We start from the raw sequence: 13740 nt of genomic DNA, 5'->3' as shown, positions 1-13740 counted from the left end.
GACGCACTGATCACAGGTTTGACTCCCGGTCTGCAGATCATTTGGTGCATGTCGTCCCCCACTCTCTCCTCCCCATATTTCCTGTCTCTCTTCAGCTGTCCAATCCAATAAAGGCAAAAGACAAAAAAATGATCTTGAAAAAGGTAAGGGAACTTTAATTGCCCTCTCCTACCTCCACCAGCTGCTCCTTCTGCTCGGTCAGCGTGCGTGAGTACTCCGCCACTGCCTCTAGGTTCCCCTCGGCGCCCGCGGCTTTGAGAGCCCGTAGAGGCAACTGCTCCCCGTGTACTTTGAGCAAGTCTGACGCACGACCGACTGCCACCTTATGGAGCTGGGGGAGGAATAAAACATTAAATTGCAGAATAAGAAGACGAGGAGAGGGCGAACGAAGGAGGAGGCTGGAGGAAACACAAAGTGAAAGATAGATGAGTGAGAGGCATGAAAGAGGGTGGGTTCTGAAGAGGAAGAGAAAGAGCAGAGGTGACGTTGTTGAGTTGACAGAGAGGCGGCAGGTAAGCTGAAGAGTGACGTGAAAGAGAAAAGTGGGAAACCGGAGAGACATCCCCGTCAGTCCTACGTGTCTCTGTAACTGAGCATCATCTTTTCAGACTCGGAGCGCAGACGGACTGAAGCTCACCTCACGTCTGAGGTCATTGACGCTCTGGCAGGTCTTCAGGATGGCCACCTCCATGTCCTCGGTGGCTTCTTTGGCGTGGACAGACTGCTGCTCCGGTGAGACAGAGAGAGGAAGAGGAGAATAAAATATGAGGCCCAATACTGTTTAAAATGCTTAGACACAAACCTACACTGGTATATGGAGGAGTAAGACAATGTACTAAGAGTTTAGGGTGTTACTGGCACCATAATTATGATTATTTGATTTAAAAATGTCACATTTTCTGAGTCCATTGGAATAAAAGAGGTTTATATTCAGCTAAACCTGCCACAAAACAAATCTAAACTACAAATTGGACCGGCGAGAACACCCAAGAATAAAAAAAGCACTCCAATTCTCCAGCTGACCTTCAATTGTGAAGGCTAGATGAAGCACTACTGTGCAACAACGTGGCTGCAGATTATCTGTGAACACATTGAGAAAAGTTTACAAAAACAATCTGCGATGCAATAACGACTTGTGTTTCCATCCAGTCCATCAATTACGAAGGCCAAGGAGCCCCTTCTGAACGGCGTCAAGGAGCGGAACACTGCGTGATGTTTCTCTCTCGGCTGAGCGAGCCTCTGTAAAGACGCCATTCAGGTGCGTTATTGTGCTCGGCTGTAGCAGCGGGGATGTAAAGAAAGTGAGTAGGCAAAGTGAATGACCGAGTGAGCAGGGGAGGGAGTGTGTTCCAACTTAAATAACAAAATAACCTCATTAATGCGCCTCTCTCTTTCGCATCTTATTATCATATTCCTATTTTACAAGTGTCTTACAGATGAGGTACTTTTCCTTCTGTATATGGTAGCATATGTTTTTATGAATATTCCTGTAGGTGTGCATCTGTGCGAGCCGGCCTGCTTGTGCAAACATACCGCCTCTACCCAAGCGTGCACCAGCTGCTGGGTGTCCTGGCGCGCCAGCTGGCACAGGCCGAGGATGGCCTGCCGCTGCTCGTGGCTGGTGTAAGCCGAGTCAGTGAAGTCCTCCGTCCGCTCCACCAGCGCCTCCAGCTGGCTGCTCATGCTCTGGGGTGCGAAGGAGTACAGGTTCTCCCGCAGGCACTCCACGCCGGACTGCAGGAGAGAAGAAGGAGGAGGATTGAGGGAATAGGAGATGTGAGTTGAAGGAGCATTTCAAAGGTTGTTGGGGAGAGGAAGGGAAAGATTAAACACTCAAAAGTTTTACAAGCAAACGTCCTGAGGGGAAAAACTTCCTCATTAACATTATGCACTTGACTTCTACATTAAATAACAAGAATTATGGGATATGGGTTTCGTCTTAGAGTCACCTACGGACATCCAGGTACACAATAAATTCAGCAAACTCAAGTACACAAGCATAAAAGCTAATGCATTATTTCAAAAAGGATCTGCTTTTAAGAAAAGCCCTGCCGCTCTCTCTCTAATGTGTCCTGAGATTACAGGTTTACACAAGCTTTAACTTTACCTCTATGCCATTAAGAGCTACGAAGCCATTTATTAGAAGCAATAACCATCACCGGTCCCTGTCATTTTCCACTTTTCTCTCCATAGTGAAAAACCTTTTAAAGTTTTTTGTTTTTCATCTCTTTCATTTGCCGGCGCACGAGGAGGAGAAAGATTAGTCATGGTGATGTAGGTTTAGTGGTGATTCACGCAACCGTGTGACCCAAATGATTAAAGGGCAGGTCTGGTCCTCAGTGTTGACTCTCTAAACTACATTTGAAGTCGCAACAAACGATGAGGATTCAGAAAAACCACAGCAACACAGCAGATCCTGATTTGAGGATTTAACATTAAAATCAGCACTTGTCTAGCAGCACTTGTCTGGCATTGTGCCTCACCCACAAGAGGATCATTATTAACTTCAAACACATTCAGTCAAGCGCTGCTTCCCGAGGTGTTTGTTTATCGACTACGTCTCCAATTTCTCATCCTACCTTGAAGTCCTTGATGCCGTTGTAGATGCTGGCAGGAAGGATCTTGTTCTCCCCGCAGCTCCGCGCCTCGGTGACTATCTCGATGACCTGCTCCAGGGCACAGCGCATTCGGTGGAACACGGCGTCTTTGTTGATCCGCGCCGACTCGCAATCAGGGTGCCTCAGGCAAGTCTTTGGAAGGAATTTGATGTGAAATGTCAAAGCTTGTGGCTTCCTCTACTCTCTTCAACTTCTGTCCTTAATCGTGTGTTTTAACCTCAACGACTCGCTCGACTTTACTTTATTATATGTGACTTTTGAGTTCAAGCATGTATCTCAGCATAACTTGAAATAAAGTCAACTTGAAAAGGCCTTTAATCTTTCACCCTTGCTCAGAGGTCCAGTGCTGGTGTGCCAGCTGTCTTACCTTGGAGGCTGTGAGGAGCATCATGGTGCATTTCTCCAGAACTGCTCGAGCCGCCGCCATCCGAGCTTTCTTCTTCTCATCCTTCAAGTCCTGAAGCACAAACACACACACACACACACAGAGCAGATGGGTTATTGGTGGCTTTACTCCAGTTCCAACTTCTAAGAAGTCTCTGGCTGTCCGAGGGACATAAAGCATCAGAAATATGCACCAAATCTCTTTCATGCTGGTATGAAGGGACACACAAATGTGACACAGATTCCTCTCCAAGTTTGCACACATATGAAGCTCGCTGGGTTAATTCTCATGAGGTTAAAAGAGATGCAATCAGAATAGAAAGGGATATACAGAGTGTATGATCTGCAGACAGAAATAGACAGCTTGAATTAGGTAGATACGGGGTTTAGAAAAGGCAGCTGAATCAACTCCTCTCTCATCACTTTGCCATAGATTACAAAGACGATGTGATTATCTGTCATTATTTCCGTCTCTGTGCTCGCCTGCCTTCAACAGATGCAGATGATTTTCTAAAGGGGGTGTGTGCTTGCGCATGTGGCGCATGGGAACGCATGAGTGGGAGTGAATAAGACAAAAAAAGAGGGTGTTAAATGAGGAGGGAGAGAATTAGCTGCAACGACGAGAATTTGAGAGACATGATGTGTGTGTCAAAACACAAGCCCCGAGGAAACTCAGAAAAGAAGGACGGTCGATCCGCTCCCCGTGTCTAGATATCGCAGCCGCTGCACTTTACATCAGCTTCTGCAGGCAAAGCGCTTTAGTTGCAGAGGCTGAATGTACGCATCAAAGCGGGATTAGCAGTCGTTGACAGAACAAAGTTAGAATCCCTAAGCTGGACTGTTTTTTTTCTGAAGCTTTCAGCTAAAGTTTTGTTTTGCAAATTTGCAAGAGTAAAGCCGATACGCTGCAGAGAGAACGCACAGGTCAGTGCGAATCAATGGCGATGTTACACGAGGATGAGTCATAACTGATCCGACGTATGCGCTGAGATATGGATTAGAAAATGAACAGATACAGAAAGGCAGCAGAGAACTTTGCAGAATCAGTCGGAGCCTTAAGCCCGAGTTCATTATTTGATTTTTTGGGGGAAGTTTAAATATTTGATGCTTGCATTATTGATTTGTTCTGAGCTGGCCTGCAAACTCGCAGTGTAAATACTGCAGGTTTCACAATGTTATTCAACCACCTGCCTGCACATCCAGATTACCATGTTTACAAAATAACAGTGTTAGAGGATTACATCTACATGAGTAAACAAAATGTGCTCAGAGGTGCAGAAACGAAGAGGCAAATTACTGCATGCTCATAAACAACATTACAAACAAGTTTTACATTTTATTTACAGTGTGATGATCATTTTGAGAGAAGCTGTGCAGGCTACTCACGTTCTGTCTGTCTCCGGTGAGGTGGGCAAACTCCACCATCTCATTGCCAAACTGGCTGAAAATCTGCACAAATTCTTGGAAGGTGCTGACTCTTTCCAGATGGTCGAGGGTAACCAGGACCTGAGGAGCGAGAAGATCAGAGACGTGTGTGAATTTACCACATATGGTTTGTGATCTTCAATCCCTTCCACACTGTAGGGAGAGCAAAAACTGCAGATTATCTCTTAGACCCCTTTCCCACCAAAATTAGCATGTTGACGCCGGTTTTTCAGACCGGGGAAGACTAATAAATGCCGATTGTCTCTTTTCCGAATGCCAGTGGCAGTAAGTTTTTATCCCAAGAGAAAATCCTTACTTTACAGCAGAGCCTTTAATAAGAGATATTTGACTGATGATATGTAATATAATTCAATATTTTAGAGCCTATTTCTGTCCGCCGCTCCCTTTTGTGGAATTAATGCCTCAATATAATATCATATCAGTGATAAGCTAAAATTAAACCAGCAGATTAAGTATTTTCTTACCTGTACTTTAGTTAATAGAAGTCTTTGTAGCTCCCAATTTAGCTACAGAGGGGAGGCTAGCTGGCAGCGCTAACGCAGCAGCTTTCATCCACACAGACAAAGAGCGGAGAGAGATGTAATTGTGTTTGCCAGTAATGGAGAACAGAGGGCTGTCGACTGTCTGTCCAAAAGAGGCTAAGCAGTCATGATTAGGCCCCCCGTTTCCATTCTTGGCTCTGTGTGCGTCCATATCATGCTGTCTGGATGAGAGCATAGCCAGGTACGATTAGGAGACACAGTCTCTCGCTCTGTGTTTTTATGTGGCCGCTAACTGTGCTGCTTCCCTTCAATTACCTCTAGAGTCCTCCTTCAGAGAGCCAGGGCTTATCTATTAGGGAATAAAGACTGGGGATGGATTTTGTGTGTGTGCGTGTGGAAAAGAGAGACTAAGCAAAAAGAGTTTTATGCATTTCCTTAATAGGCTGTGTCTCTTTCATTTGCATGCCGCACCTTGTTGCGTGATGTGATAATCTGTTTGATGACGATGCGGTCGGCTAACACCAGGACTTTAGTGACTGAGGAGAGCAGCAGACGGGCAGCCTTCACCATCCCCGTCCTATCACTGAACACAGTGACACGTCCGTCTGACTGCGCCGGCAGGGCTGAGGCCACATCTGTCAGCTGGGCTATGGCATCACCTGCAAGAGAGGAGAGAAGGGTCAGTTTGGTGTAGCAACAGAGCTGGGCAGGTGAATCAGCCACGCATATAAAGTGTCTGATATAAGCTTTTGCGGATGTGTGGTGTTTTCAGAATTAAAGGGATGGAAAAATACAACTTTTTTCCTCCTGCGATCGATTACTGATCCCTCACCAGTGCTCTCATTTCCCATAATTTAAATAGGCTTAAGGCTTCCTCACTGCAGGGAGCTCACCGAGATCAAACACAACTTCAAACGGGACAATTACAACATCATTCCCAACTGTAAGAGACACTCAAATATAACACTTTTCTAGGCTTGTGCATGTTTGAATTTCATTGATCTCGACAGTTTATGAGATTGCCTCATTAAAGCACATAAAGATCAGTTTAAATTTTACCATTTAGCATTCGTTAGGCTGTGTTGAATGTATATCTGGCCAAGTCTTTAAGCTGCTGCTGATGGATTACCTCTGAAATTACATGACAGATGAAAAGGCCAAACAGGGGGAAATCTGACCACATTAATTTTATCGAACAAAAAGATCAAAAGAACAAAAAAAAATCACAATCCTTTTAAAAATGTTTTATAGATATCCAAAAAAATGAAAAAGAGCGGATGTTTGGCTAATTGTCAGAGAGGAAGTGGAAGAGCCTCTTCCCATTTAGGGTGACAGAGCCATAACATGCTGGAGAGTTTGCATATCTGGCCTCGGAGGGCCCTTGTAACAGCTTCATTCATACAGCACCAAATCACAACCAAAGACTTTAAGGATACTTTTTGCCTCTTGTTCTTCAACTCTGAGAAAACATATTGTTCTGTTCAGGATAAAAGAACGCCGTGCTATATTCAGTTGTACGTCAGCTATGGCACCCTAACCCAAATACTGCTGGCACGCTTCCTGGTAGATGTGAGTCCTTTTGGTGGGGGGAGGAGACTTTCAAGAGCTCAAATCTGTCTTTTTCTGAACTGCTCATACTAGCCCCAAAAAGGGAGAATACAGAGTTTTAGGCTGCATACCCATCACCAAAATAGAGCCTATGAGAAGGAACCTGTCCAGAGTTTAGAGCGAGAGGGAGTTGGGGAGAAATCTCAGAGAAAGAGAGAGATCTCAGAGAGGAGGGGGGAAGGGGAGATAGGGAGCTCTCTATCAGGCCCTGCAGCTTGGCTTTCTATTTGGTTTGGCTGGTCCTTTAGAAGAAGCAGCACTGACGAGCTGATTGCATCCGACAGGCTGCTTTCCAGTGCCAGCTCTGCTAACCAGTTTAAACATCTAGCCCTGGCTCAGATATAATGCTGCTCAAAATCCCCAAGACACGACCAGGGTGGGAACCGGAGGGAACCAATTCTTCCCTCTAAATCCCAGAATATGGGTGGTCTGGACTGAAGTACGGACTTACATGACCCAAATGTAAATCAGAGCTATCCCACTCGCCCCGTCGTTATTATACGTACTCATGACCTTTGGATCTTCTGTGAGCTGCTTAAATCACTTTTGTTCCTACATTGAAAATCATGTAGCAGGTGTAATGGATTCAGATTTTTTTATGTACGATACATTTATTATTCATAAGTGAAGACTTGAAAGGCCCATCCTTGATGTGTTGGTGCAGCGCATGCAGGCATTCAGTCAATCTTGCATGACTCAATGGATGGAAATGTCTCTCCCTCGTGGATTGCGATCAAATTTAATACACACATTCAGATTCGCCTTTGGATGAATTATATTAACTACACTTTTCATCTCGCCTCATCACCCGGTGAACATTTTGTGTTCTTTAATAATTTGGTTTATGACCAAAAATGTTTTGACATTCCCACCTGCCTTAGCTGTACTGTGTGTTTAGGGCTAATTAGCATGCTAACAATGCTAAAAAAAAAAGGAGGTGGACATGGTCAACATTATCCCTGTTACGCATTAGCATGTTAGCATTTAACTAAAGCACCGTTTGTCTCAATACACCGGCAGAGAGATACTAACAGTTGTGTTGAACTGTTTTTATAACAACTCTTATGAGTGACATTTAAAAAGGACCAATTCTTGATGTCTTACTATGTGTTTAGTGCTAATTAGCATGCTAACAATGCTAAAATAAGGAGGTGGACATTATCCCTGTTATGCATTAGCATGTTAGCATTTAGCTAAAAGCACCGTCTGTCTCATAGACTGTATAAAAATATTAACGACATGACAGCTCCCTAAAAGTGAAGCCAAACCCTCTCTATCGCCCCCTGCTGACTGGCTGCAGTATAGGTCCTAAAGCCCGCTTCCTCCATGTTAACAGATGGGACATGAGTCAAACTATAAAATCAAAATACACACCGAATACATTTTTCTCAAACATGGTTTCTGTCATTATAGTTAGTTCTTATCATGCTGATTTACGTCCAAGTGTTCATTTTTCTGACAAGTAAAGTTTCAATTAGTTATTTGATGCTGTAAAAATGATGATTGACAGCTCTGTTGACAAATACGGCTCCTGCAGCCGATCTGTTCTGGATTAGCAGAGTAGAGGAGGAACGGCGAGAGGAGACGTAACTAAAACAATCACTACAGTCATTGAAGTTTCCATATCTGTGGACGTCTGCTTCAGACCAACACAAGAAGCTGTTCTGCTGTTCAACACGCGGACGTGCGGGATCCTTGCTGTTTCTTTCAGTGAGTTAAGTGTTTGTTTTGTTTAGAGGAAGTGGCTACGGCGGCTCCGCTCACCGATATCTACTGCGCAACTCCAAATGACATCACCATCGCATTTTGGTATCACTTTCGGACAATGAAAGTAGAGAGAGACGCGTGATACATCTATATATATACAGCCATTGGTCTCAATACAGCCTTACAGAGATGCTAACAATAGTGTTGACTTGTTTTTATATCACTCTTATGAGTAAAACTTAAAAAGGACCAATTCTTGATGTCTTGGCACGGAATTTACTCTGTGTTTACTGCTAAAAATTTATTGTTTTGTTTTTAATCAGGGAACAGTTGTACCGTGTCTGTCAGAAGAAGTGTAAGAGAAAACTGTAAAAACACCTCCCTAAAAGCGACGAGAGAACTAGAATAGATTAGTCACAGTGGGCAACACACAATCAAACGTTTGCTCACACACACACACACTTATATGCAGCCCTACCTTTGCACACACACATTTTCTCATCAGGCTGTTCTCCTCCTCCCACCAGCGCTCTTTGTGCGAGTTTTAGCCGTCTTTACAAATCAGCGCTGTGTGCGGATTAAACGCTTTGCTTCACAAGCTGGTTCCTCCAAACATAAACCTATTATCACGCTGTTGTGTCTAAATTCTTATCCGATGTGATATTGTTTCCCGTGTGCTCTGCAGAAGGCTAAATGAGGTGCTTGTTTTGCCTGATAAGAAGTTTGCAGATATAAAGAAGTGTTTCACCAAGCAAAGAGGTGATAACTTTTGAAACAAAGTATTGTATGTTACGGGGAAGTCGCAGGGTTGACGTGTGGAACTGCAAAATGTTACGGCAAGTGTTGAAACGCAGAGAAAACCCGTCACCTCTTCTTTCTCGGTTTCAATAAAAGCTGACAGTCCCTGCAAGAGTGATGCACACATTCTTGTTTCCTCACACCGGTTGTCACTGTTTCCGACCCTCCTACAAGCCTGTGTGCTGCTGTCTCTCTCTGTTGTCTGCCGTTTCACACTTGATGCGTCCACACATCCATCCAAACAGATTCTCTTTACAGACTCGCAGGCGTCTTGCAGTGCACACTTGGCGAGAGGCAGGCTACACTGTGAACTGTCTATCGCCTAACCCGCAGGTTTAAGAGGAGGAGGGAGAAATTTAATAAGGAAAAAAAAACAGCCAGTGGATTCAACTCTGAAAAAAGTCGAGGTCTTGACCTCAGGACGAATAAAAAATTCTCAATGGACCACAGAAGCAATCTATGCGGCAGTGGATATCAGCAAAACTACTGCTTAAATCTCGCCAGCAGCCTGATGCAAAAAGTCTCCCAGAGCCTCCTATCAGACTCTATTATAGTGCGCTTTTCCAAGCAAGCCCAGACACATTCATTCTCTCTTTCTACACAGCACCCTTGGGTGACAAAGCACTTTTAAAGCCTTAAATTCCAACCTAATAACAACAATGTCTTAAGAAAACTCTGGAGGTCCTCTGCTTTAATACTGTCTGACAGGCAGACTGTGCAGACAAATCGAGATTTGTTAGAATTTGATAAGACTGTGGAGCCTGAAGGTGACGTCTGATGTTTTATAAGATCGTCTTAAATGAACGCTGATGAGGGGACATTAATTTGAGACTTACAGGATGACAAGTTATGACAGCATCAATGTTATAAAAGATACAGTATCAGATATAAAGAGGCCTTTAGGATGAATCACCCTCACTATTTGTGATCACACAATACATCTTTATCTCCTCCAAAAAACGCCCCGATGCGTTGCGTTCAAGTGATGATATTAAAGAGAAATTGGCTCCCGGTAAAAAAGCCACCGTCAGTCAAAGCTAATATCTGAAATTGGCGCCATAGCTGTGGAGAAAGTTGTACAAACAGCTCGTGGTTTTTGCTCATTCTACATTCCTGTAACACCCGGCATGCATTGCGCCCCTCCCTCTGAAAGGAACGGCCCAGCGAGAGACGCTGGAGTGAAATACTACCGCTTTCACTGCAGGCAACGGCTCAGAGCGGTACAGAATCAGAAATACTAGAAAACGAGAATATACCGGCGGATTGCCTACAAAATCTTCAGGTCTGCAGTCTACGTTTCAAACCTGACGATTTTGAATGAGACATGACATCGGAGGCGGGCGTCCTAGATTGAGGAAGTGTAGTTTAACGAGCTCCCTGGCCTCCGTCAGATGACGCGTTTTACGTAGTCTGGTGGAGGTTTTCCAGGGCCCATTGGAGAAGCGGATAGCGTCCTCCAAAGGCACAGAGTGACATTGCATTTTTTTCTACCATAATGGCATTAGCTCCCCATAATAGCATGATAGGACTGAGGTTCAGCGAACTGGCCCTTGAAGTGAAATGTTGAACACAAGATAAGAAGCCTACCCGCTCGGCGTGCCTCAAAGCAGGCTTGACCCATCTCATCCTTCAGCTCCTGGTTCTCGGTGGCGATGGCCTCCCCGACGGCGACAAAACGCCCCACAGCCACGCTCACTGCCTGGCCCACCCTGTGAATGGCTGCCTGGGTGCGCTCCGACTTCTTTGGCTTGTCTTTGTGGTTGATCAGAGTAGTGATCTGCAGGAACAGGAGGAGAAAGCAGGATATTTTTCATATGTGAATCATCACTTGCAGAAAACACAAGCCTTCCATAGTTAGATATGTTAGTAAACTCTAAGAAGTGAACCTTCGAGTTGCACACTGCCATCCACAATCATATCTTCTTGTACAGTAGTGAAAGCCTGCTGTGATTATATCCAAACAACACCTCCGATAAGGCAGCATGTTGAGTCTGCAGCACACACTCCCTTTGCTTATCAGGACAGAGGAGCTTCCCGCCTGTGCAGCAGCTACAAGTGGAGATAACATTTTGGAAAGCAGCGTGTGGGTAACCTACTATGCATGGCACAAACACACACCAAATCTCCAACCAAGAAAACAGCAGCCAGCAGAGCAGATGTTTCACACACCCACGTCTTCTGTGACACCGAAAAGACCGCTGGGTGCACAGAACCACTCACACACGACTCAGGTGGGCACAGCTAGCGGTAATCGAGGGTATTAATTATGAATGGGTAGAGCCAATTATCATCAATTATTTATTGATTGCTGCCACTCTCTCCAGCTGTTATCACAGTTGTTTATGTGTGTGTATGTGTGTGGAAGCATTTGGGTCACAGAGTGGCGGGTGGTGATTTTAATTGGTCGGCGGCCGCATGTGGTCCAAGTGGGGGATCTCTTACAGTAAAGTCTTTGTGGGCTACTGGACTCACGCTGGCTCTGCTGAGCTCAGATGGTCGTTTGAACGAGCAGAATCGTGACACAGGAATGCAACACACACACGCCGAATCTGAAGGAAATCCTTATATGAATATGTTAGGGTGTATTTATCAGCATATAACACAATTAACCCTCCCATTGAAGAGATAGTGACACGATTCTTAAAGATTAGAACATCCCAGGTGGTAAAAAAACACACAAATTGGCAAGACGGCACCCAAACCTGATTAATTTTCTGCTATTAACTATTTGCAGATGAATCAATCATGAAAAGAATCACGAAAGGCTTCCTCTGGCAGGCACACACACTTTTGGGTTGAATGTAGAACTGAAAAAATGAGATAATCAGGTGTTTTCTTGAAATTGTCTGCTGAATTAAAACATCAGAAGACAGTTAAAAATGATGAGCACAAACTGATGCATTAAATGTCCTGTGTTTTTACAGCCAACAGTTAAAAAGCCCAAAGGTATTTTGATAATCTTAAACACTTTCATTTAAATAGATGTCTCTTGTATCATTAAATGACTTAACAAGTTGCTTAATGAGCCTGTGATCCACTGATAAATGGCCTTGCATTTGCAGTGGTACAACTTGTTAAAGGTGGAACTTTCCTGGGAAGAATCACAAGCACATGCCGCTGCTCCCGTCACAGATCATGTCGGCGGGATGATCCAGGCAGACGCTCCGTTACGCAAGGTGACGTGAGTGAGTGAGCGTATTCCCTTTTTGCAGCGGCACCTCGCCCCAGTGCTCGTTAATGCTGCGGCTACACAAACGGACCGTTCACGGAGCGGACATACCACGGAGTATTTACTTTCAGCGGCTACAGCTGTAGCGCACACACACGCTGTGGAAGTGTGTGCCGACAGGAAGTAGGAGACGGTGAACACTTGTTTCAAAAAGTTATGGTTAAAGTTAAAGGCTGTCAGTCGCTGAACCCAGAGTGGTAAAAGTAGGAGGGGGTGTTGTTGTTTTGTGAGAAGAAAATAGACTTTAAAGTCCCAAATAATAAAGATATGACTTAATTGTTTATATGGACATGAAAACAGTTTCCTGTATTTTTTAATACTGCAACAAATATCACAGAACAAAAAGTTATCGCAATGTCTGTTTTTTGCTGATATCACGCATTGACTACTGCAACTCCCTACTGGCAGGCCTTCCTGCATGCACATTCAAACCTCTGCAGCAGCGCGACTGATCTTCAATCAACCCAAAACGGCACACGTCACTCCACTGCTCATATCCCTCCACTGGCTCCCAGCTGCCGCTCGCATCAAATTCAAAACCCTGTTGCTCGCTTACAAAACAACAACAAAAATGGCTCCCTGAACGCCCTCATCCAGGTCTACACTACGCTCTGCCAATGAAAGGCGCCTGGTACTCCCATCACAACAGGGCCCTAAGTCGCTAACTAGACTCTTCTCCTCTGTAGTCCCCAGGTTTGACCTTGTTGATGCTGCTGATGATTATTAACGCCCTGTGCACTGCCTGTCGCCACCTGTGTCCGATCGCACTTGAAGCTGTTTGTTGGCTCTTACTGATTTGGTTCCCTCCTGTCTTGATCGTTGCTTGTGTTGTATTAGCTCTCAGATGTACGTCGCTTTGGACAAAAGCGTATGCTTAATGAAATTTTAACATTGTAACATTTTCAAATATCGTGCAGCCCTAGTGTGTCAGAGGTCCAAAGCCCCAGGTGCCACCAAAGAAACCAAAACTGAAATCTTAACACCGTTACTCCAATGAACATTTATTTTATCAAAACAGTTTTTTACTGCTTTACTTTCAAGTGAGGTATTTATTAGTTGACTCTTAGTTGAAGCTCTACATGCAGCAATTATTCTCATTATCAATTAATCTGATTATTATTATTTATTGATTACTCATCAATGTCAGAAATTGGTATTTGGTAAAATATTTCAAAAGGTGATATAATTCATGAAAACGCAGTCTGATGCTGCTACAAGTAAGACTCTGAACGCCACAAAACTAAATCAGTGTGAGTCAGCAAACCTCTCGAGCTGCTGCCCTGAGAGACCTGACCCACATCAGCCCCGTACATCACACATCATCCACTGTGACAGCTTCATCAATACCACTGAGTTTTAGAGCTCTTCAAACTGGTTGTGACAGCACGATTAACACTGCTCAAGTCGTTTCACCGGATCGAGCCTCCGTGCTCGTTAAGCATGCGCACGGCAAATGTGAATTTTGATC

General features: G+C 44.4%; 1 protein-coding gene across 1 annotated transcript in view; it reads right to left on the bottom strand.

Annotated features, from left to right (window-relative positions):
* The window catches only part of ctnnal1 (catenin (cadherin-associated protein), alpha-like 1), a 54829-nt gene that overhangs the window by 10822 nt on the left and 30267 nt on the right, over positions 1 to 13740 (bottom strand). Inside the window, exons 2-9 of the mRNA XM_069682155.1 lie at positions 10631 to 10820; positions 5402 to 5589; positions 4389 to 4508; positions 2986 to 3075; positions 2580 to 2750; positions 1534 to 1734; positions 638 to 724; positions 173 to 331 (exon numbers count right to left, since the gene is read on the bottom strand). Coding sequence (XP_069538256.1) covers positions 173 to 331; positions 638 to 724; positions 1534 to 1734; positions 2580 to 2750; positions 2986 to 3075; positions 4389 to 4508; positions 5402 to 5589; positions 10631 to 10820 — 1206 coding nt within the window. The remainder of the gene's footprint in view (positions 1 to 172; positions 332 to 637; positions 725 to 1533; positions 1735 to 2579; positions 2751 to 2985; positions 3076 to 4388; positions 4509 to 5401; positions 5590 to 10630; positions 10821 to 13740) is intronic.

This window comes from Semicossyphus pulcher, unplaced genomic scaffold (assembly GCF_022749685.1).
Source record: "Semicossyphus pulcher isolate SPU_LCO1_2020_fin unplaced genomic scaffold, fSemPul1.0.p SCAF_5, whole genome shotgun sequence".
In the NCBI taxonomy this organism is placed as follows: Eukaryota; Metazoa; Chordata; class Actinopteri; order Labriformes; family Labridae; genus Semicossyphus; species Semicossyphus pulcher.
The sequence above is the reverse complement of the archived record's forward strand: the minus strand, read 5'-3'. Positions and strand labels throughout refer to the sequence as shown.